Source organism: Euleptes europaea, chromosome 4 (genome assembly GCF_029931775.1).
Source record: "Euleptes europaea isolate rEulEur1 chromosome 4, rEulEur1.hap1, whole genome shotgun sequence".
In the NCBI taxonomy this organism is placed as follows: domain Eukaryota; kingdom Metazoa; phylum Chordata; class Lepidosauria; order Squamata; family Sphaerodactylidae; genus Euleptes; species Euleptes europaea.
In genome coordinates this window covers 121,343,049-121,368,665 of record NC_079315.1, presented here as the reverse complement: position 1 = coordinate 121,368,665, position 25,617 = coordinate 121,343,049, and the positions used below count along the sequence as shown (strand labels likewise).

At 51.7% G+C, this 25,617-nt stretch overlaps 2 protein-coding genes across 2 annotated transcripts; one reads left to right on the top strand and one right to left on the bottom strand.

The window, feature by feature from the left end:
* Window positions 1-222: 222 nt before the first annotated feature.
* GALT (galactose-1-phosphate uridylyltransferase) lies at window positions 223-17,341 on the bottom strand. Its single transcript, XM_056849095.1, has 11 exons — window positions 17,320-17,341; window positions 16,106-16,275; window positions 14,955-15,030; window positions 13,722-13,770; window positions 10,798-10,927; window positions 7,546-7,602; window positions 6,646-6,768; window positions 6,439-6,571; window positions 5,203-5,286; window positions 1,029-1,183; window positions 223-288 (listed from the first exon to the last, which is right to left on the bottom strand). The coding sequence occupies exons 2-11, from the start codon at window positions 16,211-16,213 to the stop codon at window positions 223-225; spliced, it is 981 nt and encodes a 326-aa protein (XP_056705073.1). The 5' UTR covers window positions 16,214-16,275; window positions 17,320-17,341.
* Window positions 17,342-17,800: 459 nt separating this feature from the next.
* Window positions 17,801-22,179, top strand: SIGMAR1 (sigma non-opioid intracellular receptor 1). Its single transcript, XM_056848722.1, has 4 exons — window positions 17,801-17,966; window positions 19,689-19,889; window positions 21,774-21,866; window positions 21,953-22,179. Exons 1-4 carry the CDS (start codon window positions 17,801-17,803, stop codon window positions 22,177-22,179), a joined length of 687 nt encoding a protein of 228 aa, XP_056704700.1.
* The last annotated feature ends 3,438 nt before the right edge of the window (window positions 22,180-25,617 follow it).

Below are 25,617 nucleotides of genomic sequence, written 5' to 3'. Positions count from 1 at the left end.
AGAGAGGCTGGGCGGAAGGCTTTGCCCCCAGGGAGCTCCTGAGCATCGCAAGGTCTGCGTTCTGCACCGCAGGGAGGTATCCAGGTAAGCAGCCCTCAATAATTGCCCCCCAGATTATGGAGAGCCCCTCCCTGGAATTATTCAGAGCGGGGAGGGTGACCTGTGTGAATCGCCTTGGTGGTCCCACTGCCCAGCCCCACAAGGTCCCCGCCGTGTTCTGCTCTATGCGGCTTCCCTCCGACTCAGCCGGAAGTGCTCCTCGGGCAGGTTCCTCAGACGCTCAGCAGCCTGTGGGGAGAGGGCAGAGTGAGTAGGGCAGGGCCCAAGAACAGATATTTCTCCTGCAAGAACAATATTTCGCTTTCTTTCCTTTCCACTTTCCCCTCCTTTCTTCATCACTTCTGCAAATCTTTACCCTCAATTTCCCCAGCACTCTTCAAACCCCTTGCGCCTAACGCAGCACTCCTGACAAGCAGCCATGACTGCTTATATGCCGACTTTCTTTATCACTTAAGGGAGACTCAAACCGGCTTACAATCACCTTCCCTTCCCCTCCCCACAACAGACACCCTGTGAGGTAGGTGGGGCTGAGAGAGCTCAAAGAGAGCTGTGAGTAGTCCAAGGTCACCCATCAGGCTTCGTGTGTAGGAGTGGGGAAACCAACTCGGTTCTCCAGATTAGAGTCCACCACTCCAAACCACTACACCACGCTGGCACAAAAAGAGCAGGACAAAAGGTGGTACAACAAGCCCACAGCACAGGCCCAACTCGAACCCGGACCTACCATCCTAGTTCTCTCGGCCGTGGCCTTTGTTGGTGGCCCCGTGACCCTCCCTACCCTCTGATGCCAACACGCTGCGGGCATGCAGCACCTCCTCTGACTTCAGCCAGGAAGGTTTTGAGGGACTGTGCCTTCCTCTCTCCACAAGAGATACGGTTGTTCCCGTTTCTGGGATTCGCAGTGCCTGTGAGCGCCCGCCAGAGGCCCTCCTGTTGCCTAAGGTTGTTCCCCGCCCCCCCCCACTCACCTGCTCTGGAGTCAGGTCCCTTTGAGCCTGTGCCAGCATTTCATAACCAACCATAAACTTGCGGACCGTGGCCGAACGCAACAAGGGCGGGTAGTAGTGGGCGTGCAGCTGCCAGTGGCTGCAGTCGGCATTCAAGTACGGCCCTGTCGGGGCCCCTGCCAGAAAGAAACAGGAGGTGACGAGAAGGGGCCACCACTGGGCAGCCAGGCAGGAGAGACGGAGAGGATTAGGATCAGACAGGCGGGAGTGAGGTGGAGTCCAGGGCAAGCAGCACAGCAAGGGCAGGGGGAGGGAGGGAACAGGGAGGGGCTGTGGCTCAGTGGTAGAGCATCTGCTTGGCATGCAGAAGGTCCCAGGTTCAATCCCCGGCATCTCCAGTTAAAAGGACTGGGCAAGTAGGTGATGTGAAAGACCTCTGCCTGAGACCCTGGAGAGCCGCTGCCGGTCTGAGCAGACAGTACTGACTTTGATGGACCAAGGCTCTGATTCAGTATAAGGCAGCTTCATGTGTTCAACACGGCAGGTTTGGGGCTGAAGGCCCAAAACGTAGTAACAACACACACACACCCCAGCGCTCAAGGGACACAATCCTGAAAGAGAGAGCACTGCAAATTACTGACACAGAAGAACCCGCAGGGCTGCCTTCTGCTTGTCCATCCCTTGGCCCAAGCCAACAGACATGGCAACTGAGGCAGTCTCTGTTCCCGATCTGAGCCGGGCACCAGATTTGACACTGATCTACAGCGGAGGGCTCCCAGACGCTTTTCAGCCAAGTCTGTGGAGACCATGAACATCCCGAGCCAGAGTGCAAAGGCAGTTTCGGGCTGGAGAAGGGTAAGCAAACTGAAAAACAACCCAATCAAGACTCAAGCGCTGCTTGCTGGGAACATCACCCACTCTGTACCACCCACGCCTAACCTCACAGATCTCCCCTGTGGCACGCGGTGCCTTTGCCCAGCTTCGGTTCATGCACCAGTTGTGGCTTTTCCAGGAGAGGCATGATTTGGCCCTGGTTACCTATGTTCCAGCTACATCCAGACTGAGTGCAACGCACTCTGCACGGGGCGGCCCTTGGAAGACTATTTGGAAGCTTCAGCTGGCAAACGCCACACCAGCCAGATTCCTGACAGGGGTAGAATTACAGGAAAACTCTCTCACCAGAAGGAGCTAAACAGGCTTCCTATTCACATCTGAGCACAGCCTGAAGTGCTGGTTATTAGTTCTGGAGCCCTAAATCAGAGGTGTCAAACTCATTTGTTATGAGGGCCAGATATGACATAAAAGTCACTTGGTTGGGACGGGCCTCGCCAGCCCAGATTGGGACGGGGGGGCCTGCCTGGGGGCCAGATAACAGCTCTCTAGGGGCCCGATCTGGCGCTCGAGGCTGTAGGTTTCACCAGGGTAATAAAAAACACTCGCTCCCACCAATCAAGGTCTTCTGCAGAGATCCTGAATCCTCTCATCTCCACGGGCCAGGGGGGCTGGCATCTTTGTGCTTCTTCTGCAGAACTCCTCCCCAAAGCTATTTGCCTAGTTTTAGGGCCAGGTGGAAGCTTCTTTGTTTCTCCAGATTTTTTTGGCTAATGCGATGTATTTCGTTTAACATTCCATTCAGTAAATTCTTTCCAGAGACTGTGTAATAGAATTTTAATTCATGTTTGCTACTTTCTGCCTATGTAATTCCACGTCTTCCTGGCCTGGAGCTGGAGGGCGCCCCCTGGAGACTGCTGCCCCTGCCGACTTCCACCTCCGAGCCACCCTCCTCGGCGAGGATATTTTTATCGGAGCCGGTACTGAATTAAGGCGCCATCTGTGCTTAAATTGGGTTAGTTTTAAAAGCATGTATGTTTTAATATTGAGGCATGTATATGTATTTATATGCATTCATTCTGTTGGAAGCTGCCCTGAGTCCGGCAGTGCCAGGGGATGCTGGGAATAAACCTAATAAATAAATAAATTTTGGCATTGCTAATTATCATGTCTTGTTTTCAGATTTCTGTCATCCTTGTCCTATTACACCGCTTATGTCTTGATTCTATTGACTCCACTGTCCTACGGAGTATAATCCGCCTTTAATCTCAAAATGAAAGGCAGACTATAAATAACATAAATCAATACATAGCAATTTATGTATTACGTATGAATACATGAAGCTGCCTTATACTGAATCAGACCCTTGGTCCATCCAAGTCAGTATTGTCTACTCAGACCAGCAGCAGCTCTCTAGAATCTCAGGCAGGGGTCTTTCACATCCCCTACTTGCCTAGTCCCTTTAAGTGGAGATGCTGGGGATTGGACCTGGGACCTTCTGCATGCCAAGCAGATGCTTTACCACTGAGCCTATAATTATGGCTGGCTTTACGTGTTTTTGTATTACCTTTTAATAGGTGGAAGATGCCATGCCAGCAAGATATGTGATACATTTGGTTTTAAAAAAAAATAACTAACAACTAATGACTATCCAGAGGGAAGGCGGCACGGGACAGCCCAATCTTGTCAGATCTCGGAAGCTAAAAGGGGTCAGTACTTGGAAGGGAGACCACCCAGGAAGACTCTGCAGAGAAAGCCAATGGCAATCCTCCTCTGCTTCTCGCTTGCCTTGAAAGCCCCTTGCTGGGATTGTCATAAGGCAGCTGCGACTTGACGACCCTTTACACCCATGCACAATTACCATTCCCCCAGGAATCTCTGCCGCAGCCACTTCACAATCCGCCTCCTTGCCCAAGAAGGCAATGCTGGAGACTGGAAGGTTCCACAGATGGTTTTGCCACCATCGATCCTGGCGTGGTCTCTTTCCACGCAGCAAATGTCTCAGAGAGGCATTTCTAATCCGCTCCTCTGCTCTTGCAGCTCTGATCATCCAGGATGGGCACGGGCCAGGAAAACAGGCAGGAGGCCTCATGTCTGCCAGGTTGGCAGCAGAGGATAGGACACACAATAATGGATTTAAATTGCGGGAGGAATGGTACCGGCTGGATATTAGGGAAAAAATGTACAGTAAGAGTTGTTTGACAGTGGAATCAGCTTCCTAGGGAGGTGGTGAGCTCCCCCTCACTGGCAGTCTTTAAGTAAAGGCTGGACAAGCACTTGTCAGGGATGCTCTAGGCTGATCCTACATTGAACAGTGGGTGGGACTACATGGCTGTATGGTCCCTTCCAACTCTGATTCTATGATCCCATCCACATTCCTAACAAGCTGAAGGATGCCCAATACCAGCAGACCAGCAAAAGCCTGAGAGAACACCAGATCTCTCTCCACAACCAATGTGGCAGCAGACTTGGAATGAATTCCTTGCAAATTGGCCAAGGCAGACAAAAGCAGGCACCTCCACCCCCACTTTTAAAAGTCCCAACCCATGCAGAAAAGCTCTGCTGGGGCAGCTCCTGCCAACATCTATCTCAGGCTTTTGCCAACCGCCCCCCTCTCGCCCTCCCCAGCTGTGCCAAGGCCCCCGTCTCCTGAAAGCGAGGCAGAACAGACAGCAGGAGAAGCAGAGCCAGTGATGCCAAAGTACCACTCTGGGCACAGGCCTCTGAGAGCTGGCACCAGATGTGGGGGGGGGGGGGCTTCAGACTCCCTCCCCTGCCTGCCGAGTCCCACGAGCCGAGCTTCCCATGCGATGCATTTACTGGGGCACGTCTGGTTCAATTTACAATTGGCAAAGAAGAAGAGTTGGTTTTTATATACCGACTTTCTCTACCACTTAAGGGAGACTCAAATCAGCTTACAATCACATTCCCTTCCCACAACAGAGACCCTCTGAGGTAGGTGAGGCTGAGAGAGCTCTTAATAGAACTGTGACTAGCCCAAGGTCACCCAGCTGGCTTCATGTGGAGGAGTGGGGAAACAAATCCAGTTCACCAGATTAGCCTCCGTAGCTCATGTAGGAGTGGGGAATCAAACCCGGTTCTCCAGATCAGAGTCCACCACTCCAAACCAGCGCTCTTAACCACTACACCATGCTGGCCATTACAGACTGTGAAAAGAAGGAAAGGCTTTAACGCAGGACTGTTCTCGGGTCACCAATGAGTCATCCAGTCAGCCTCTAGATCTGAGCAGGAACAGTAGGGAAAGGCATCAAAACCTTGAAGGGGGTGAACAGGAGTGCGGGAGGGGGGGTCGCTAGGACCACGCGATGCTCAGAGGGTTCCGACTCCTCTCCCGGGTGCTTACCGTGCCAGCCCATGGAATAGGGAAAGGAGATCTGGAAGAGATTGTCGTATTTGGTGAGCAGCCTCTGCATGATGGAAGCCAGGCCTGCAAAACAAGAGGCCCCCCCCGAAGTCAGCCCCTCCCTCGCCGAAACGCCCTCACCAAGACCCGGTGGCTGGAACCGGGAATCCTAAGGCCCCGACTTGCATCCGAGGGCAGTCAGCGGCCAGAGGCTTGAAGGACCTCCAACCTCAGACCCTGCCTCAAGTTCAGGGATGTACAATGTCATGCTTCAGGACTGATCAAAATAATGGAAACTGAGCCGTCTTTAAAATTAAATCAAAAAAGTTTTCGGCTAAACATTAGGAAGAACTTTCTGATGGTCAGAGCAGTTCCTCAATGGAACAGGCTTCCTCGGGAGGTGGTGGGCTCTCTTTCTTTGGAGGTTTTTAAGCAGAGGCTAGATGGCCATCTGTCAGCAATGCTGATTCTATGACCTTAAGGAGACAGTGAGAGGGAGGGCAGGTAGGGTTGCATCAGGGTTTGGCTCTCATTACCCCTTTCTTGCATGCCCAGGGTTAATGCCAATTGCCACTTTGGGGGCATGAAGGAATATTCCTCTGGGCCAGATTGACCAGGGATCCTGGAGGTGTCCCCCCCCCCCCATCTTCTGGGCATGAAGTAGGTCACTGGGGGTGTGGGGGGAGATGTAAATTTCCTGCATTGTGCAGGGGGTTGGACTAGATGACCCTGGTGGTACCTTCCAACACTAGGATTCTATTATTCTTCCCAGTTAGATCAAGCAAACAGCTTCTGCAAACCCCATCTCAAGCTACGTGCCCCAGCAGCTGTTTTTGGTAACCCCGGGAGGAAGAACAACCAACTCCAAATTGTGATTCTGGTAAGGAGAGCCACAGCCTGTGCCTGGACCACCCTCCAGCCAAGACAGAGGTGAGCAATGAGTGCCCATCTGTTTCCTCTTCTTTTCTCCCAACACGGCAGTGACCAAGTGGCAACCACAGGGCAGCGGAGGCTGCCAGGACCAACAGCATTTCACCCCATTACGCTTACTAATGGCACAGCTTTTCATCTCAGACAATCATCAGGGATTTCTCAACCCCTCCTCAACTGGAAATTCCTCCTACTTTCCCTCCACTTGGGCTCCTGCTTCGCCATACCAATGGTTCGCCCTGGCATTGCGCCACCAGCTGCAGTCCCACCCCCATCGTCCACCAGGGGGCAGCACTGGACGCTTACTGTCTCTCTCGCTGTCGCGGAGGTCCTGGAGGCGGGAGACGTGCCGCCGCGGCAGCAGGAGGGTCTGGAAAGGCCACACCGCCCAGTAGGGGACAACCACCAGCCAGTCCGAGTTCTCCACCACGATCCGCTCCTGCACGGGGCCACAAGGGAGGTCAGACATGGGGGAGACCCCCCTCCCCCTCCCAGCTGGCAGGCGACCACTACCTTCCTCTCAGCCTCCAACTGGGCATATTCAAGAAGCATCGGGACGCCCTGCTCGCGATGGTGCTTCTGCTGTGTCCGGTCTTCCAGGGTGGCTTCATTGGGGAGGAAGTTACTGGCCCAGATCTCGGGGGAGAAGAAAAGCCAACAGGTATGGAGGCGGCCGGCTGAGTTCTGGAAACCTGCCTGCCCAAAGCAACCTGCCCAGACCTGCACTCGAAAACACGCAAGCTCACTGGGTAGCTGTTTGCAGGCTTGCACTGCCACCTGGTGCCTCGCCTCTGAGAAGCAGGACACGCATTCAACAGGAAGGAGGAGCCACCTGCAGATGCTCCATAGCATTATGCCGGCCCGTGAACATTCCTGAGAGGAAAGGGGAAGTGGGAAACCGGCCTTCAAAGAAGCACATCCTTGGAGGCCTGTTTCAGGTATTGGCCTGAAGTAGAAGATTAGAGTCCACGAGTCCTTAGAGACCAACAAGATTCCCAAGGTCTGAGCTTTCAAGAGTCAAAGCTCCCTTCGTCAGATATACATATAAGGTTTGGCTCTTGAAAGCTCACACCTTGGAAATCTTGGTCTCCAAGGTGCTTCTGGATTCGAGTCTTGATCTTCAGAGGCCAATACTCTGCCCTCTTCACAAGGCTACCCATCGTGATCTATCTGCATTGTTTGTTGAATGCCCCATTTTGTTGACTGTACTGACTTGCTCGGTGTCATCCGTTTTGCGAGAAAGGCAGACTACAAACAATGGACATACAGAAAGGTGGCCTGCAAGGAGCAAACTGGGGGGAATGCCAGTCAACAAGCTGGGCAACAGTTTGAGTCAAATCCCTTTAGGGACCCTGGAAAATCCTTTGCCTAAACAACAAAACAGCCCTGCTGCACTCCTGGGAGTCTCCTTACCTGGCAATGGGGGTGAGGATTGGAACAGCCCATCGTGGCTCCTTTGTTCTCAAAGATCTGTCGAGACAAAAAGGAGACCCTTCAGCAGATCCACAGACCCCCACGCTGCACATCTCCTGACCCCTCCAATTTGCCAGTTCAGATCTTCCTCCAGAAGCCTGGTCCTTGGTGCCCCGACAGATGGGGAGCAGCCGCAGAGGTATCCTGTCTGGGGAACACCTCTCTCCCCCCAGGAAGCGCCCCTAACCCCAACTTTCGTAGCATTTAGGCACCAGGTAAAAACCCTCTCGTTCACCCAGGCTGGCACTATCAGGGCTTTCCGCCCCCCCCCCCCCACACACACACACTGATGCTCTAATTTAAGCTTTTATGTTTTTATTTATTTATTTCACACATTTCCACACCACTGCTCCAGGGAGCCTGCCTGAGGCGGGTTTGGTTTTATAGATTGCTGTTGGTTTTATGGACTGCTGGGAGACTTTTGCTTAACCGTTTAATGTTTTATTAATGGAGCGTTTAAAATTTGTATTTTTATTTTTTTGGCTTCGTCTCCTTTCAGTTAGCTACCACAAGGAGATAGCTGGAGAGGCAGGATGTGAAGGGCCTAAAATAAATACATTCTTCGGAACCAACCAGAAGTCAAACTGTATGGAAGGAAAAACCCAGACCCCAGAGTTCTCAGATCAGCTTGTCAGTGCTTTGCACACTGCACTTGAAGAATTGGTTTTTATACCCAATTTTCTCTACCTGTTTAAGAAGGCTTACAATCACCTTCCCTTCTTCTCCCCACAACAAACACCTTATGAGATCGCTGGGGCTGAGTTCAGAGAGAACTGTGATTAGCCCAAGGTCACCCAGCAAGCTGCATGGGGAGGAGTGGGGAAACCAACCCGTTTCAACAGATTAGAGTCCGTCACTCATGTGGAGGAGTGGGGAATCAAACCCAGTTCTCCAGATCAGAGTCCACCACTCTTAACCACTACACCACACTTGTATCTGTCCCTAATGTTTACTTGGGATATGCTGCCTTACTCTGGACTGTTTGCACACTTTCTATGCACAAGAATATAAGCTCTCCACATTTCACCCTCAAGGATGATCATAAGTGAAGACATCCTGCAAAGATATCCCAGTTTTCTCTGTCAGAGATGAAGCAAATGTCTGCAAGGAATGAACCGCCTGAGAAAGGGTGGAGCTGGCCCTAATCTGGAGTCACACATATAAGTGAAGGGCTCAGGAATCGGGCTCCACATTCCCCTTTAGCCAGTGTGGTGTAGTGGTTAAGAGCAGCCGACTCTAATCTGGTGAACCAGATTGGTGTTCCCCACTCCTACACATGAAGTCTGCTAGGTGACTTAAGGCTAGTCCGTTCTCTCTGGACTCTCTCAGCCCCACCTACCTCACAAGGTGTCTGTTGTGGGGAAGGAGATTATAAGACACTTTGAGACTCCTTAAAGGTAGAGAAAACCGGCAGATAAAAACCAACTCTTTGTTTAGCAGTGGGAGAGGAATTCACAGTTGACGGTGCCAAGTTCCCTCAGAGGACAGGGAGAAAAACTCAACTGTGTATTCCACTCCCACCGCTACAGGGAGTCACTGGGTTGCTCAAAGTCCCCGTTCATGAGAACATGGCATTAGCGCAGGCGCTCTCTGATCAGTCATGCTGGAGAGGTGGTTTCAGAGGGCAGCCATGCCAGTCTGCAATAGAACAGTTAGATTTGAGTCCAGGAGCACCTTAGAAACCAAGATGTTTCCGGGTATACCTGAAACTCTTGCTGGCCTCTTTGGTGCTCCTGGGTTTAAATCCAGCTGGTTGCAAAAATTGTTCCCTTAGTCTTTGGAGGTGTGTGGAAGGTCTGTGGCTGAGATTAAATTTAAAGGCAGGCTGCACACTCCTTTGGCACATCTTCCGAGGGCACAAAGAAAATGCAGGAGGTCCAGCAGGTACCTCTGAACCTGCGATCAAGGGAAGTGGGAAGGGGGGCTTGGATATGCCCTTCTGAACCATCTGCAACACCACCCCCTATTCTCTGAGCCTGGCACCTTCTCTAGCTATTTTCTGTTGGCAGGCAAAGACTTTTCTGCCCAACTGGCTTTTAATTAATCCACACCCCTGCTTGTTCGGCTTTTATCCGTCGCTTTGTGGTTTTATTCTCCGTTTTATTGGTGTTATTGGATTTTTTTCGCTTTGGAGTTGATATCTTTTTGTGCTTGGGTGAACTGAATGGTGCCTGAGATGCTTTTAGTGAGGAGGCACCATTTTAAATAAATAAAATACTCAGGACAATTGTGGCAAAGACACAGGGACAGCTTGTAATAGACTTGTAATAGCGGCTTGCGAGCGCCAAACACAAGGCCTGGGGGCACACGCTCATTCGAGACAATTGTGGCCTTTCATTCCAAAAATGTTCCCAAACTGGCTCCAGTGCCCATCTGCATGTGCTTGGGAAAGGACAGCCCCCACAGACGATACCTTCTCCCCCACCATGCGAGGTGGTCTTTTCTGGAGGCTGAGAGCTCATTTCCCTGCGCAACCAGGAAACTATGGGAGACTAATACAGCCCAGAGTAGAATAACTTGCAGGTATTCCTTCTAGAGGGCTTTCAAATTTAAAAGCAAGCATGGAGCAGGGGTTGAGAGCGGTGGTTTGGAGCAGTGGACTCTGATCTGGAGAACCAGGTTTGATTCCCCACTCCTCCACATGAGTGGTGGAGGCTAATCTGGTGAACTGGATTGGTTTCCCCACTCCTCCACATGAAGCCTGCTGGGTGACCTTGGCTAGTCACAGCTCTCTCAGCCCCACCTACCTCACAGGGTGTCTATTGTGGGGAGGGGAAGGGAAGGTGCTTGTAAGCTGGTTTGAGTCTCCCTTAAGTGGTAGAGAAAGTCAGCATATAAAAACCAACTCTTCTTCGACCTGGGCTTTTATTATTTTGTTTATATATCGTGATACATTGTTGGTGCGTGCATTGTATAGGTTTTTATCTGACCACTGATGAAGGTCTGTTGGCTGAAAAATGTATGGTGTGTGGTTTATGTTTTTCAGCCTTCTCAGTTGCAATTGTGCCTTGTTTTATCATTTTTAATGTTTTTAACCTTGATATAAGCACCTTAAAATAAATATACTTCTTTATAACATTTGACCTTTCTCCACCCAACCTTGGGTACCCAGCAGTTGGTTTTCCAGGTTGGGTTCTCCCCCCACCCTTTTTTTCTTGTTTATCAAACAGGAAACTAACCACAGGCACTAACCTGGACCCACGGATAGGAGGCCCCCAACTCCACAGTGACTTCCGTCCATTTGTCAATCACGGCCCGGATCTCGGCGAGCGACATGAGGGGCAGAGTGAGGTCTGACCAGGGATGGAAGCACATGACTTTGCTGGGAGGAAAGAAACCAGGGCGGGGTGGGGGTGGGGGGAGAAGGTGCTGCTGAATCAATGGCTCGGAAGGACCCTGGAGATCACCTCACCCAAATCAGCTTCCCCACAGTTCAGCCCTCCCCCAGATTAACATACGTAAATGGAACCACTGGCGGAGGGGGTGGGAAGAGAAAAATATGCTTTATCCAAATCACAGTAGACAAACAACTCCAGATAATTATAAGATGGCAGCATGCAGAAGTAAAAACCAAAACGAACCCCCAGGTCATTAGCCATTACGGCCCAAAAGGAGAAGGGATGGGATGGGGAAGAGCAATGGAGGCCTCCCCCACCCCACCCCCAGCCGGATTATCTCTGATTCTCCAGCCTCAGCAGCATCCCTCAGTCCCTGGCAGAAGAACAGCTGGATCCCAGGAATCTCAGAAGCAACAAAGTCCAGCTTAATCTCTGCTGTGCTGACTCATCACTTGCAATATCAAGAGGATGATTTTTTTAAGTTCAGCCCCCACAAAGCGCCTGGGCCAACTGGCAAATATCTGAGCTCAGCAATCCAACCACTTCCAAATTTGTATATCTGCGTAATACATGAGGGCCCTGCTGGATCAGCCCAGAGGGCCATCTAGTCCAGCATCCTGTTTCACACAGTAACCGGCCACTTGCCCTGGAGGGCCAACAAACAGGGCACAGAAAACAGCATCTCTTGGGGAGGGGCCTTGGCTCAGTGGTAGAGCATCTGCCTGGCATGAAAAGTTCCTAGGTTCAACCCCCAGCATCTCCAGCCAAAAGGACCAGGTAGTAGGTGACGGGAAAGACCTCTCCCCTAGACCCTGGAGAGCAGCTGCTAGTCTGAGTAGGCAATACTGACTATGATGGACCAAGGGTCTGATTCAGTGTAAGGCAGCTTCATGTATCTATATTGTCTCCACGGCCAATAGCTATTGATGGACTCTACTGCATGAAGGCAACTACGCTGGTGGATATCGCGACATCCCCTTGCAGCAAACTCCACAATTTAATGACTCAAGTAACAAGGGACTTTTTAAAATCCATCCTGAATCTATTGCCCATCAACTGCATCAGGAGTTGAACAAGACTATTTGAAATGTCTGCCAGATGACACCACGCAGCCTGGCTCTCCTTACAGCTCTCCAGGACCTTGTAAGGAAGAGAGGAAAGCTAGCACCAGTCTTTGCATGCACAACAGCAGAAAAGGAAAGGTTCTGAGCCTCTGGCGCGCCGCAGTGGTACAGCGTGAAGGTGGACTGCGAACCCACCCTAGAAATGGCAGCAACAGAAGAGCTGATTTTTATATGCCGACTTTCTCTACCACTTAAGGGAGACTCAAACTGGCTTACAATCACCTTCCCTTCCTCTCCCCACAACAGACACCCTGTGAGGTAGGTGGGGCTGAGAGAGCTCTAAGAGAGCTGAGACTAGCCCAAGGTCACCCAGCTGGCTTCATGTGAAGCCAGGTCACCAGATTAGCATCCACCGCTCATGTGGAGGAGTGGGGAATCAAACCCGGTTCTCCAGATCGGAGTCCACCGCTCCAGACCACTGCCCCACCACAGCATCAGGGCTGCTTCACCAACAAGAAAGAAAGAAAGAAAGAAAGAAAGAAAGAAAGAAAGAAAGAAAGAAAGAAAGAAAGAAAGAAAGAAAGAAAGAAAGAAAGAAAGAAAGAAAGAAAGAAAGAAAGAAAGAAAGAAAGAAAGAAAGAAAGAGACAGAAAAAGAGGGAGAGAGGGAGAGAAAGGAGAACAAGTGACAGAAAAAGAGGAAGAAAAGAGAGAAAAGCCTCCCCCCTTCACGCACACACACCCACGCACGCCAGCCCACGCAACCGGGCCCCAGCTTCCCCACTTACCCCGCCCACACACACACACACCCTGTGGCACACGGAGCCCCGAGCGATTAGGCCCCAGTCTCCATGCCCTCCCACCCACCCGAGTCCGTAAAAGGCCTCCCTGAAGCCCGATCGGCTCCCGCATGCATGCTCTGCTGCTGCTCAACAGCCAACAGGCAGCGAGAGGGGCTTACAATGTGCCACGGCGTTCCTGCACTCCGCGGCTGTAGGGGGCAGCTTTAGGGGAAGCATCCCTCCCCCTCCCCTCTCGCCGACCAACAGCCGACAGTCAGCGAGAGGAGGTCCAAAGGGCACTGCAGCGCCCCTGTAAGCCGCAGCCCCAGGAACACCCTCGGGGAGGACCGCCCTGCACCCCGCCTCCGTGGCAGGGCCCCGGAGCTCCCGAGGGCCAAAAAAAATGTCCTCGGAGGCCGCATACGGCCCCCGGGCCTGAGGTTCCCCATCCCTGCTTTAAGTATTTGAAGGGCGGTCACTTAAAGGAGGGCAGGGAACTGCTCCTGTTGACAGCAGAGGACTCGCAATAATAGGTATAAATTATGGGCACAAAGGTACCAGCTGGGTATTAGAGAAATTTACAGCAAGAGTTGTTCAGCAGTGGAATCGGCTGCCTGGGGAGGTGGCGAGCTCCCCCTCTCAGGCAGTCTTCAAGCAGCGGCTGGACAAACACTTGTCAAGGATGCTCTAGGGCTGATCCTGCACTGAGCAGGGGGACTAGATGGCCTGTCTGGCCCCTTCCAACTCTATGATTCTATGAGCAGGGGAAGCCTTCCTGACTCAGAATATGCATCCTTGCTGCCCACTTTAATTCACTGGACATGGTTGACATCATTAGACTCTGACAATCAATACTATTGGTGTGCTGAGAATGGAACAGTCCCATGGGTCGGTGTTTGCCACAGGAGCTGCAAGGTGCAAAGCTAGATTTACCACACGCCTCGAGCAGACGCTGCGCGGAACAAAGGGTGTTCACCAGCACCTGGGAAAGGAGAAGAAACCCAGTGAGAAGCAGGTAGGGAGGCAGAAGGTGACAGGTGCAATCAAGAGAAGGCAGGAGCTTGAAGGTAACTCGGGGCAGCTGGAAACTGCACTGCAGAGGGGGCAGCCCCCAGACCCTCCCCAAGCATGGTCTAGCCCAGTCTGGGGCCCTCCTAGTCTTCAACCATATACTCTGTGCCCTAGAGAGATCAACAGTTTATTGCCCACAACCAAAAGGAGGTTTTCTGCTCTAGTATATAATTTAAATGTTAAAACATATATTTGTACAGCAGACAATCTCCCATTTTATTGCAAATCAACAAGGAGAAATCACAAGCATGGCAGAGCATGGATGCCTGCTATCAGATCAAGAATGGTGGGGTATCCAAATGACATTTCCCTAAGTGATCAACTTGGTGCAGGTTTGTTAAGCTCTAAATGTGGCAAACAAGACAGGTTCTACTTTTTGCAAGCTCAAATAAATCCCTGAAAGAAGCCCGATGTAGCTGCATTACGAAGACTTCCTGTACTGTGTTTGACAGTAAACTGGGGAGGGGGGGGCAGGGAAATAGGCCCACACAGAGAGGAAACCCCTCCAGAATCCCAAGGAACTCTGATCGCAACACCAAGATTGGGGAGACCTGTTAGGCAGACTGCTTTCTATCAGATGCAAGGGAGAAATTCAGAATACTTTGGCAGCTAATCATATCAGGAAGTGACTTCATTGACTTTTCTAAATGTACGCTTCCACCTTTCCCCTCTCCTGAAATTTGAAAAAATAACGCTACTTCAGATATGTGCTCCACCCCTCCCCACCCCAACCCCAAAAAATCCAGGAAGGGGTGTGTACTTTCTTCTGTCCTGCTACCAGCTTTCAGTAAAAGCACACAACTTCAGCTCTGCCAAAAAGTTTCAACCCGCAGTCCCAAGTACAGCTGTCACCTTTTATTTCCTTACAAGGATCCTATCCCCACCTGCTAACATTCTGCTGCACAGTTTACAAAGGCAGAGGAGCCCTGCTAGGAAGAGGGACCACTCTAGCCGTGACCCATCAGTCCTGGTTCCTCCCATTTTTTCCCTGCGAAGAAGGAGAAGCTGCCAAGAGGCATCCCCCTGAAAGGGCCAAACCCCATTCCCCAAATGGCTCCATGAAGCTCTGACCAAAAGGGCTGAGCGAATTCTTACCAGGCTCGGGGGCATCCGGCTGCAATGCAGGGAAATCGTTGTCAAAGACAAACGTGCTCTCGTATTCAGGATTCACCTGTGTGGGACACAACAAGGTCAGAATTATAACTTGGACCTCCAGGCTACACGGCCACCTACCCTTGCTTGGTAAGACCAGGCATTGGGTCCTGACCTTTTCAAATTGGTATTCAGAGTATTCAGAGACAAGAAAAAAGAAACAATCTCGAGTGAAGCAGGTGGGAAAACAGAGCAGTTACACTTTCAAATGCAAAAATCAAACCTAAAGTCTCGCTTTTTTTGTTTCATGCCCCCAGGCTAGCTGGATCTCATCAAATCACAGAAGCTAAGCAGTGCGGGCCCAGGTTAGGACTTGAATGGGAGATCACCAAGGAACAGACCCTTGGTCCATCAGTCAGTATTGTCTACTCAGACCAGAAGCGGCTCTCCAGAGTCTCAGGCAGGGGTCTTTCACTTCACCTACTTGCCTAGTTCCTTTAACTGGAGATGACAGGGATTGAACCTGGAACCTTCTGCAAGCCAAGCAGATATTCTACCACTGAGCCACGGCCCCTACCCTAATGGTCAAAGTCTAATTCTGAGATTTTATGTCCATTTGTGTTGTATGTTTACATGAATATGTTGGTTTGGCATGCTATTGCAGGGCCTTATAACAGGCTATTGCAGGCCAATAACAATATATGTTATTGATTTTATCCTGTAATAAATATATACATATTTTGTATTAATGTAACCTTTACATTGTATAATCTTTGGATGTTGATTTTTTTCTTGACCTTTGGGTACTTAATTCTGTTGTTTTTGGGGTTAAGTTTTTTCCCTTTTGTTGCTGGACTAGGATCTGGAAGCCCCAAGTTCGAACCCCCATTCTGCTATGGAAGCTTGGGGGGTGGCCAGAGGCCGGTCGCATTCTGTCCGCCTGACCGATCTCACAGGGTTGTTGTTATGAGGATAAAATGGAAAAGAGGAGAACGATGTAAGCTGCTTTCAGTCCCCTTGGGGGAGAAAAGCAGGATATAAATAAAGCAATTAAAATAACAATATACACAAATATCAAAAAGAGAACCAGACTGCCCCAGTGCAAGGCGTACAATCAATTCACTGTAACGTCTCCCCAGGGACGCAGCAAGTACCTCTCCGTTGGCTCGCTTAGCCCCGGGGCACAGCGGATTGGCCAGGTCGCAGCGCGGAACATCCTCTCGGGGAGGCTTCTCCACCTGCCCCTGCCAGGGGCGCCGCATGCGGTGGGCGGAGACCAAGACCCAGTCATCCCGCAGCGGGTTGTAGCGGATGTGCTGGTGCTCTGTGCAATGGGGCAAGAAGGAAAGGGAGTCAGACCCCACACTATGACAAGCCCCACCCCTTGCTTAGCAGGCCACGCCTCCTTAGCAACTAGCACCTCCCTGATCAACAGATAGCACCAACCCCCATGCTTGGCAGGCCACGCCCTCTTAGCGACTAGCATCTCCCCAACTCTCAGCTACCACTAAGCCACGTCCCTTTAGCAACTAGCATCTGCCTGACCCAAAACTAGAACTAAGCCCCGCCCCTTACTTGGCAGGCCACGCCCCCTAGCAACTAGCACCTCCCTCACCCACAGCTAGCACCAAGCCCCGCCCCCATGGTCAGCAAACCACGCCCCCTTAGCAACTAGCACCTCCCTTGCCCACAGCTATCACTAAGTCCCGCCCCTTAATTATCAAGCCACGCCTTCTTAGCAACTAGCACCTCCCTGGCCCATAGCTATCACTCAGCCACGCCCCCTAATTATCAAGCCACGCCTTCTTAGCAACTAGCACCTCCCTGGCCCACAGCTATCACTAAGCCCCGCCCCTTAATTAGCAAGTCACGCCCCCTTAGAGACTAGCACCTCCTGGCCCATAGCTATCACTCAGCCACGCCCCCTAATTAGCAAGCCACGCCCCCTTAGCAACTAGCACCTCCCTGGCCCACAGCTATCACTAAGCCCCGCCCCTTAATTAGCAAGCCACGCCCCCTTAGAGACTAGCACCTCCTGGCCCACAGCTATCACTCAGCCACGCCCCCTAATTAGGAAGCCACGCCCCCTTAGCGACTAGCACCTCCCTGGCCCACAGCTATCACTAAGTCCCGCCCCTTAAGTAGCAAGCCACGCCCTCTTAGCGACTAGCACCTCCCTGAGCTGCAGCTCGCACCAAGCCCCGCCCCTCTCCTGGCAGGCCACGCCCCTCAAGGGACAACAAGCTCCTCCCGCCCGTAGCTCAGACAGCAACGAGCCCCGCCCCTTCGCTCCAAACCCGTCCCTCCTTAGCAACGGGCCCGCCCCTGCCCTAGCAACAAGGGTCGGGCCTCCCGCCCTCTTGGTTACCGCCCGGGCAGAACTTCTCCCCCGCGGCCACTCGCTCCATGACCAGCGGCGACGATCCCTCGCGGCTCTGCCCGTCACGTGACACGGGCCTCCCCTCGCCCCGCCTGCCGCTTCTTCCCCTCAGGGAGCAGCGCCCCGCCCCTTTCCCTGCCGTCAGTTGGCCGCGGGCGTTGATTGGCCGAGCCTTGTAAGGCGACGCGGGAAGGGCCGGCCTTGTCACGTCACGTGACGCCGCCCATTGGCCCGGGGGTCGGAGTCGCGCTCCGGAGGCGGGGCGTGGAGGCCCGGCGAGCGGCGTCGCGCTGCGAGGGCTGGGATTGGCTGGGGCGGCCGCTCGGAGGCGGAGCGCTCTGCCATTGGCTCTTTCGGGAGCGCTCGGACACCGGAGCGCGCCTCCCATTGGCTGGCCTTCCCGGAAGGCGGCGCCGCCGGCCCGGCCGAGGCCTGCGCCTCTTTCCTGCCGCCGGGTGCCCGAGGCGCGATGCGGTGGCCGGCGGGGCCCAGCTGGGCGGGCCGGGGCCTGCGCGTGGGGCTGGCGGTGGCGGCCGCGGCGCTGCTGGTCCAGGCGCTGCGCAGCTGGGCGTCTCCCAGCCGCCGCTTCGAGTTCGACCCCGAGGAGATCGCGCGGCTCGGCAAGCACCACGCCGGTTCGTGCCCCCTGCGCAGGAGCAGTCTACCTTAGAGCGGGGCGGGGCAGCACGGGGTCGAGCACGTGCTCTGCTGCCCCCTGCCGGGCTCGGGAACAGGTTCTGCGAAGCTTCCGGGGTGGCTCGCTGGCCTGCCTCGCAGGGTTGTTGTGACGCGTCGGGGGGCTCTACGGGCCACCCTACGCTCTTTGGGGGCGGGGATATCTTTTAATCCCCTTTGTCTCAGTGAGCGAGGGGCTATAAATGCATGAAGCGAAATAAGCGGTGCTTTAGCCGACGTAGCAGAACAGCCCTTGTTTGTGGTTGCTCGATACCTGGGGGTGGGGGAGGGGGAGGGGGTGGAGCCTCCTGCTGGGCAGGAAGAAGCTTTGTCGAAGGCTTTCACGGTCAGAGTTCATTGGTTCTTGTAGGTTATCCGGGCTGTGTAACCGTGGTCTTGGCATTTTCTTTCCTGTCAGATTGCACAGAGAAGCCATTGAAATTCATAAACCTCAGCACAACTTTAACAGGAAAGAGGAGAGTTTAAGAATGAATAAGGCTTGGCTTCCTGTTTTGAAAAACCTCCAGACTAACAAAGACAACATTCAACAATAGCCATACAGATTAGTTTTGGATTACACACATTAACAGATCACTTCAGGATACAATAGTTCCATATTAACATACCACACCCTCATTAGCACATTATCTTGATACTTACAGGACAATGGTTAGCACATTACCTTTGATAATTTTTTCAGGGCAATGATTCAGCTCAAACCCAACCCCTTTCTGACTATATATTACTCTTCCTACACCCTTGACACTGAGAGACACTGTCCTTCAGTGTTACTCCTCTGAAGATGCCGGCCACAGCTGCTGGCGAAACGTCAGGAAAGAAAATACCAAGACCACGGTTACACAGCCCGGATAACCCACAAGAACCAAGGAAGAAGCTTGTTTCCTGCAAATAGCAGCAAAAGAACACTGATCAGTGTTAAGTAGTTAGTCATCGAATCCTAGAGTTGGAAGGGGCCGGCAAGGTCATCTAGTCCACCCCCTTGCACAATGCCAGTCACCTGTTGCACACGATGGTGTTTTTTTTTAATTAATATTTTTATTGATTTTCAACAATAAATAAGGGTACAGAAGGAAAAAGGGATGGGGAGGGGAAGGAAGAAAAAACAGAGGTAAGTTGTTAAAATAATATTTAACAGTATAACGTCTTATACTACCCCCTTGCATCTTTTATTACTACCATTATTTTCTAGTAGGGTAATTTTAAGCCCCAACTTAAATCTACTATAGCTCTTGGAGTCTAGTTGTTATTTTTGGGTTGCAATATAATCATAGAAAGGTGTCCATTTGTCTCTATTTTGTTTTTTATCATTCGTTTGTAAAGTTTCAGTCAGTTGTGTTGCACACTATGGTTGAATAATGTGCATATTATATAATACCCAATTAGTGTTGATAGACTACATACCGGTCTTCCTAGTGTCTGAGGTAACATTTTACCTTTACTGCTACACCCCCACCCCCAGATCTCTGTTTTGTCAGTTGTCCAATCATTCTTGCCTCTTTTGGCACTGGAAAGGTGGTTACACTGTGGCTGTGTTTCCTTCACCTGCTTCACAGGGGGTCTGTTGTGGGGAGGAGAAGGGAAGGCAATTGTAAGCCGGTTTGATGGTTCCGTAAGTGGTGGAGAAAGTCGGCATATGAAAACCAACTCTCCTTCTCTCGCAGGCCTGGACCACGAACTGGCCTTCTCCAAGATCATTGTGGAGTTGCGCAAGAAGCACCCTGGGCACATATTGCCGGACGAGGACCTGCAGTGGGTGTTTGTCAACGCTGGGGGTTGGATGGGTTCCATGTGCCTCCTGCATGCCTCCCTCTCAGAGTACGTGCTGCTCTTTGGCACAGCCGTTGACACCGTGGGTCATTCAGGTAAGCCAGAGGGAACTGGGCAGGGAGCCAGGATGGGATTGGCGTTGGAAGGGAAACATTTTTCCTTTGGTACATCCGGAAGGCTGATATTGGCCTCTGCTCTTGGAGTCCAGAGATGGTCTGGGTTGTTATTTCAGTGATAGTGAGGTGCATTTGGATCTGGGTTCAAAGGGCCCCTTGCATAAATTTGATACAGTGCCTTTGTGGAGAACAGCAAGCTGAGGAAACAGCACTAGTTGTAGGCCGTATATATGTTGTGGTGAGACAGGTGCAGGAGAGCTGCCTTGAAAAGGAAAATCCCCATTGCTTGGTCCTGCTTTTCTTAGCCCTCTCCACTCTCCCCCATTTGTTGAGCAGACAATAACGGCCATAGCCACTTTCATTGCCTAGGGAAGATCAAGGGGCTAACTTGATTCCTGCTTAGAAAGATTACCTGAATGCAGCATCTGTTTACGGACACCAATAGGTATATACATTGAAGCAGTCTCTGTCTCTGTCACACCTCAGTGTATCAAAGCGTTTTTCCAGTTGGATAGACACTTGTGCAATTACACAAATTCTAATGGCATAGAAGCCCATGTGCTCCCTGTACCTTTGGCTTATGTGTGTGTGTGTGTGTAAAGTGCCGTCAAGTTGCAGCCAACTTATGGCAACCCCTTTTGGGGTTTTCATGGCAAGAGACTTAACAGAGGTGGTTTGCCTTTGGCTTATAGCAAACAACAAAGGCTCAATATTTTGGCTTATAGCAAACAACAAAGGCTCAAAATTTTGGGTTGACAACTGATCGCACATAAGTGTGACTGCAATGCGGACTCTACTAGAGGCAGCCAAGAAATGTAGCTGTTTGGATCCAAGGACTGAAATTGGCTCCAGTGTTTTACTACAGTGCTGTATGAGTCAGCCAGCTGTGGAGGGGTATCTGTTCTTTGGTCATGCTTAGATTCCCTGCCTTTCAAGGTCATTCCCCCACAGTGTGAGCAAAAGATAAGTCTTTGCTCACAGGCTCTCCCCACAGGAAAAGGTGCGCTTCTCTCCATAGAGCAGCCTTTCCTGGACTCTCTCCTTGCCGGTTATATCGACCAGCACCGAAGAACGAAATGTTTTAAATTAGAACATAAGAAAAACTCTGCTGGATCGGACCAAGGTCCATCAAGTCCAGCAGTCTGTTCACACAGTGGCCAACCAGGTGCTTCCAGGAAGCCCACAAACAAGAAAACTGCAGCAGCACCATCCTGCCGGTGTTCCACAGCACCTAATATAATAGGCATGCTCCTCTGATCCTGGTGAGAATAGGTCTGCATCATGACTAGTATCCATTTTGACTAGTAGCCATGGATAGCCCTCTCCTCCATGAACATGTCCACACTCCTTTTAAAGCCTTCCAAGTTGGCAGCTATCACCACATCCTGGGGCAGGGAGTTCCACAATTTAACCATGCATTGTGTGAAGAAATACTTCCTTTTGTCTGTTTTGAATCTCTCACCCTCCAGCTTCAGCAGATGACCCCACATTCTAGTATTATGAAAGAGGGAGAAATTGATGGTGACTTGAAAAAACCCAAAACCAGCAATAGGTGCAGTAAATTCTCAACAGCAAACACCTCTCTGCTCCTTTTCATTAACACTTGAACAGATGAAGTTGCCTTATACTGCATCAGTCCATCAGAGTATTGTTTGACTGGCAGCGGCTCTCCAGGTGTCTCAGGCAGACGTCTTTCACATCACCTACTACCTGATCTTTTTTGTTGGAGAGGCCAGGGATTGAACCTGGGTCCTGCGTGCCAAGCAGATGCTCTACCACTGAGACGCTGCCCCTCCCCATAAACTTAACTTTGCTGTACAAATGTGCTCCACCAATGTCTTGGCTTCATTTCCTGCTTTGCAGGTCGCTACTGGGCCGATATTCATGACACAGTCATCTCGGGCACTTTCCGACAGTGGAAAGAAGGAACTACCAAAAGCGAGATCTACTACCCAGGTGAGCCGCACAGTTCTTGCAGGGTGAGGTCCGGGCAGGGGAACGGGTCCCGCGAGACGCTGAGTGCCATCTGCTTGCCTCTGCAGGAGACACCATCATCCACCGCTCCGGGGAGGCCACGGCTGTGCAGTGGAGCGCCGGCACGTGGATGGTGGAGTACGGCCGGGGGTTCATCCCCTCCACGCTTGGCTTTGCCCTGGCCGACACTGTCTTCAGCACTCAGGATTTCCTTACGTTGTTCTACACGGTGCGCGTCTACATGAAGGGGCTTCTCCTGGAGGCCGGTGCTTACTTCAGCGACGTGGGGCACTAAGCATCTGTTCTTCTCCACCTGACCCTTTGGCTTGGAAGGAGCTCTTCGCTCCCTGCCTCCCCTTGGCTGTGTGCTGTCCCAGGAAGCCTGGTGCAACTCACATACTCTCACTCACCCACGTAAGGCTAGGAGGCCCACAGGCAAAAGGGGGCAGTGATATAATATTCCCAGAATACTGTCTCGGTACCTGAACATTTCTTGTGTATTTCCTTAAACAGACATCCTCTGTCTTTACCCTGGAGATGTGGAGACAGGTTGTCTTAGAAAGAGAGACCATGCCATTATGCATTTCCACACTCTGGGCACGCAGGAGCCGCCCAAGAGGCAATCCAGAAAACTGATTGCATGACCTGTTTTCTCCAGTTGAGGGGGCGGGGTTGCGCTCCGTTCCCCCAAGAACAGGCACTTGCACGGCAGCAGTGCACAGAGGTCTTATTGGCATCCTCCCTGCATAATGCAGACAGTTCCTGCTAAATTCACTTAACTCAGATTCTGAGACTGAACCAGGGCTGCCCCACTGCAGGGACGGAGAGACTGAACAATGCCTGTAGGTACGCTAACCAGAAGCGCCGGAAGAGGAAAGGGCAGGCCTGGTTCCTAGTTGTGGAGCAAGCATCAAGCCCCATTTGCCTTGGATTCTAGCCCCCAGGGAGGGATTGCATTGCATTCCTGTGTGCATAACCAGCAAGCCTCCTCTTGTGGAAAAAGGCCCTCTATGGCTTGCAAATTGTGCTCTCCTGGGCCCTGGTGGGCCGACTTGGAAAGTACCGTTGCAGCTAAGCTTCCTGGATCAGTCCCAGCTGCAGAGCAGCTAAGCCTTTAGGGTCTGTGTGTGTGACATGGTTTTCCCTGTGTGTCTTAATGCGCATTCGGTACAATCAGCCTCTCTCAACCTGAGGAGATCGGGGCTGTGGTGGGGGAGTTGGGAATCTTGCAGGGCCAAAGACTGGGAGGAAATCTCCCACCCCTTCATCAAAGTGTGTTGCACGTTCTCCAAGGACCTCATCCGTTTCGATCTCGTAACACAAGAGAGCCGCCATCCATCGCCTTAACCTAGAGCCTTACTCTGGCGGCCTCTTCAGCTATGCACGCATGTATATACCTCCTAGTGTTGATATCTTCAAGGGGGTGGGGGGAGAGGGTGGCCGTTGCTTTCTGGCTGAGCCCCAGGGCAAGAGGGTCAGCTGCCCAACTTAATTGGAGACTGGCCTGCGGCCCGCCCACCCTCTTGCTCTCTGCACCTGTTGTCTGATAGCTCACTGACTATGCCCAAGAAACCCTCCCTCCTTCTTCCCTCCCCAAGCGGAAGCCCTTTTGGTAGCCGAGGTCCCCCCCCAAAAAAACCTGAGAGTGCGGAAGTTCTGTCTGCCAGCCTCAGCTTCCGCAAGCATCTTTTTTTCTCCCGAAATAATTCCCCAAATAGGTTAAGCAGTCGTAGCCTGTCTATTCTGACCTTCCCTTAGTCTGGGTTTCCTCTTTCTTACATGTTGTTGAAAACAGTTGGGCTGTTGGTTCTTCCCCTTGGAGACAGCCCCCCCAATAATTTACACTGGCTCCTGCAGTTTCTGGTGACTGACAGTCCTCCCTGCAAATGCAGGCAGGGGGCCCGGTCTTTATTTGCGTTCAGGGAGATAGCAGTGGGGCACCGTGGGACTGCTGGGAAGCAGAAAGGAATTTGGCTGGAGCGTGAGCATGTGGGAAGGCAGCCGGCTGTGCGCCCACACCTTCCCTCCCTTCTCGGCCACGAGATTGTCATCCCTTGGCGATTCTGGCTGGTATATTACCAGCACCAGTCCCCCAAGGAAGAGCCACGTACATGGATCCTTAGAGGGATCTCCCAGGTGCTGTACCTTAACGTGTGACCTTTATTATTTGTCCAAAGCCCTTGTAGCAAAGGGGTAGCTTTCCCAGTGGTTGCTGCCAGTTGGAGCTCTGAGAAACTACGAGGGCAAAGAGCCTTCCTTTCTGCTTCCTCTGGAGTTGAGCAGCTCTTTGGAGCAGAACACGGTATGGGATTTCAGACAGCCGCCTCATTTCCGAGCCGCCTGTGCCCCAGCCTCTGCTGTCCCCGAGGCCGGCATTAGCCCCTTGCTGAAAGAGGCTTGGGGTCTGCCGTCTCCTTGGTGCATCAGCCCAGACCCGTCCGCCCCGCGTCTGGCATGTCCCCCGTTTCTGTCTCTCGGATGCAATAGCTGTGGCTCCTGTACACGTCTGATCTTGGCCTGTTTGCCACCCCGTGTTTGAAAAGAAATCAGTGTTATTCTTCAACAGAAAGAGAAATATAATAAAACCAAGAATAAATCTGCCTTGGTGCATGTATGTGTGTGTTTTTCAGTAATAACCCTCGCAACTTTGAACTTTTATCTTCTCACAACAATGGCTGTTTATAATATTTGACTGCTTGTTCAAAAAGTATGGCCCTCTGTTCAGTTTTTTAAAAAGGACTAAAGCTGCTTAGACCAAAAAGTGAAAATCACCATGCAATTGATACAAAATATGTCTCACTACAAGCAATGTAAGAGCGCAGTAAACCATCAAAATCCAGAAATCCGTGCTTGGGTCGCCCTCCTCTGGCAAAGGTGACTCTCCCCCCTAGTTTCTCAAATTCCCAAGTGTGGGGGAGGGATGTTCTGGGGTTGTTGCCCCCACGGGAGCCTTTTACATGGCCACCTGACCCCCACACACACTGCTGTTATCCAGCTGGCTCAGTTGATGAATACTGACATTTTATCACCTTATAATAGCAGCTTAGGTCAAGATTGGTAATTTCCATGGATTGGTAGGGTTTCAAATCTCCTCACGGAGTTCACATGGGTGCTAGAAAATGCCCATGGGACTTGGAGGAAGCAATTTATCTCCCAGCTAGCAACCAGACGAACATAGCCGACTACTTTGTACCTGAGAACTCTACAGCATGTAATATTCCTACATGCCCACCTGCTAAATGGCTGACAGAGGTGGAAGGTGGATCGGGACCTTTCCAGCTGAGCTCAGGCAGCGGAGGAGGGGGCTCTTGCGGCACCCTGGTCCCAAACCAAGAGGTCAGAACAGCGCACCAGCTAGGGAAAGTGTGCAGCCAGGGACGGTGGAGCAAAGTGGGAATAATATCAGAGCCACTGGTGGTAGAGGGCCTGATGAGCCTGTCAAGTCATGTTTGGGGTGGGTTTCTCTCCAGATCTGTGTCTGGCTTTAGGCTTGCTGAAGAGCTCCTGTACTGTGCAACCTCTGTGGATGCACCTATCGCATTGGGGGGTGGGGAGAAAGAGCCTTCAGATCTTAAGAGTAGGGATCTCAAAGGGAGATTAGAAAGAGAGACTGCTGAATTACAACTAATAAGCTCAAGACTACATTCTCCAGGGCTTAATTGAGATCTGGGATTTCTGTCTCATTACCAATGCTGATTTCTCCACACCTACCCTTCTGCATATTACAACAAAT

Excerpts from the sequence above, each read along its gene's own strand:
- GALT (XM_056849095.1), bottom strand. The coding sequence starts at position 16,213 with ATGCGGCGCCCCTGGCAGGGGCAGGTGGAGAAGCCTCCCCGAGAGGAT. Across the intron at positions 13,771-14,954 it reads GCCGGATGCCCCCGAGCCTG|GTGCTGGTGAACACCCTTTG; the intron begins GTAAGAATTCGC and ends CTCCTTTCCCAG. Across the intron at positions 7,603-10,797 it reads CCTCCTATCCGTGGGTCCAG|ATCTTTGAGAACAAAGGAGC; the intron begins GTTAGTGCCTGT and ends TTGTCTCGACAG.
- SIGMAR1 (XM_056848722.1), top strand. The coding sequence starts at position 17,801 with ATGCGGTGGCCGGCGGGGCCCAGCTGGGCGGGCCGGGGCCTGCGCGTG. Across the intron at positions 19,890-21,773 it reads TGACACCGTGGGTCATTCAG|GTCGCTACTGGGCCGATATT; the intron begins GTAAGCCAGAGG and ends CCTGCTTTGCAG. Across the intron at positions 21,867-21,952 it reads AAGCGAGATCTACTACCCAG|GAGACACCATCATCCACCGC; the intron begins GTGAGCCGCACA and ends TTGCCTCTGCAG.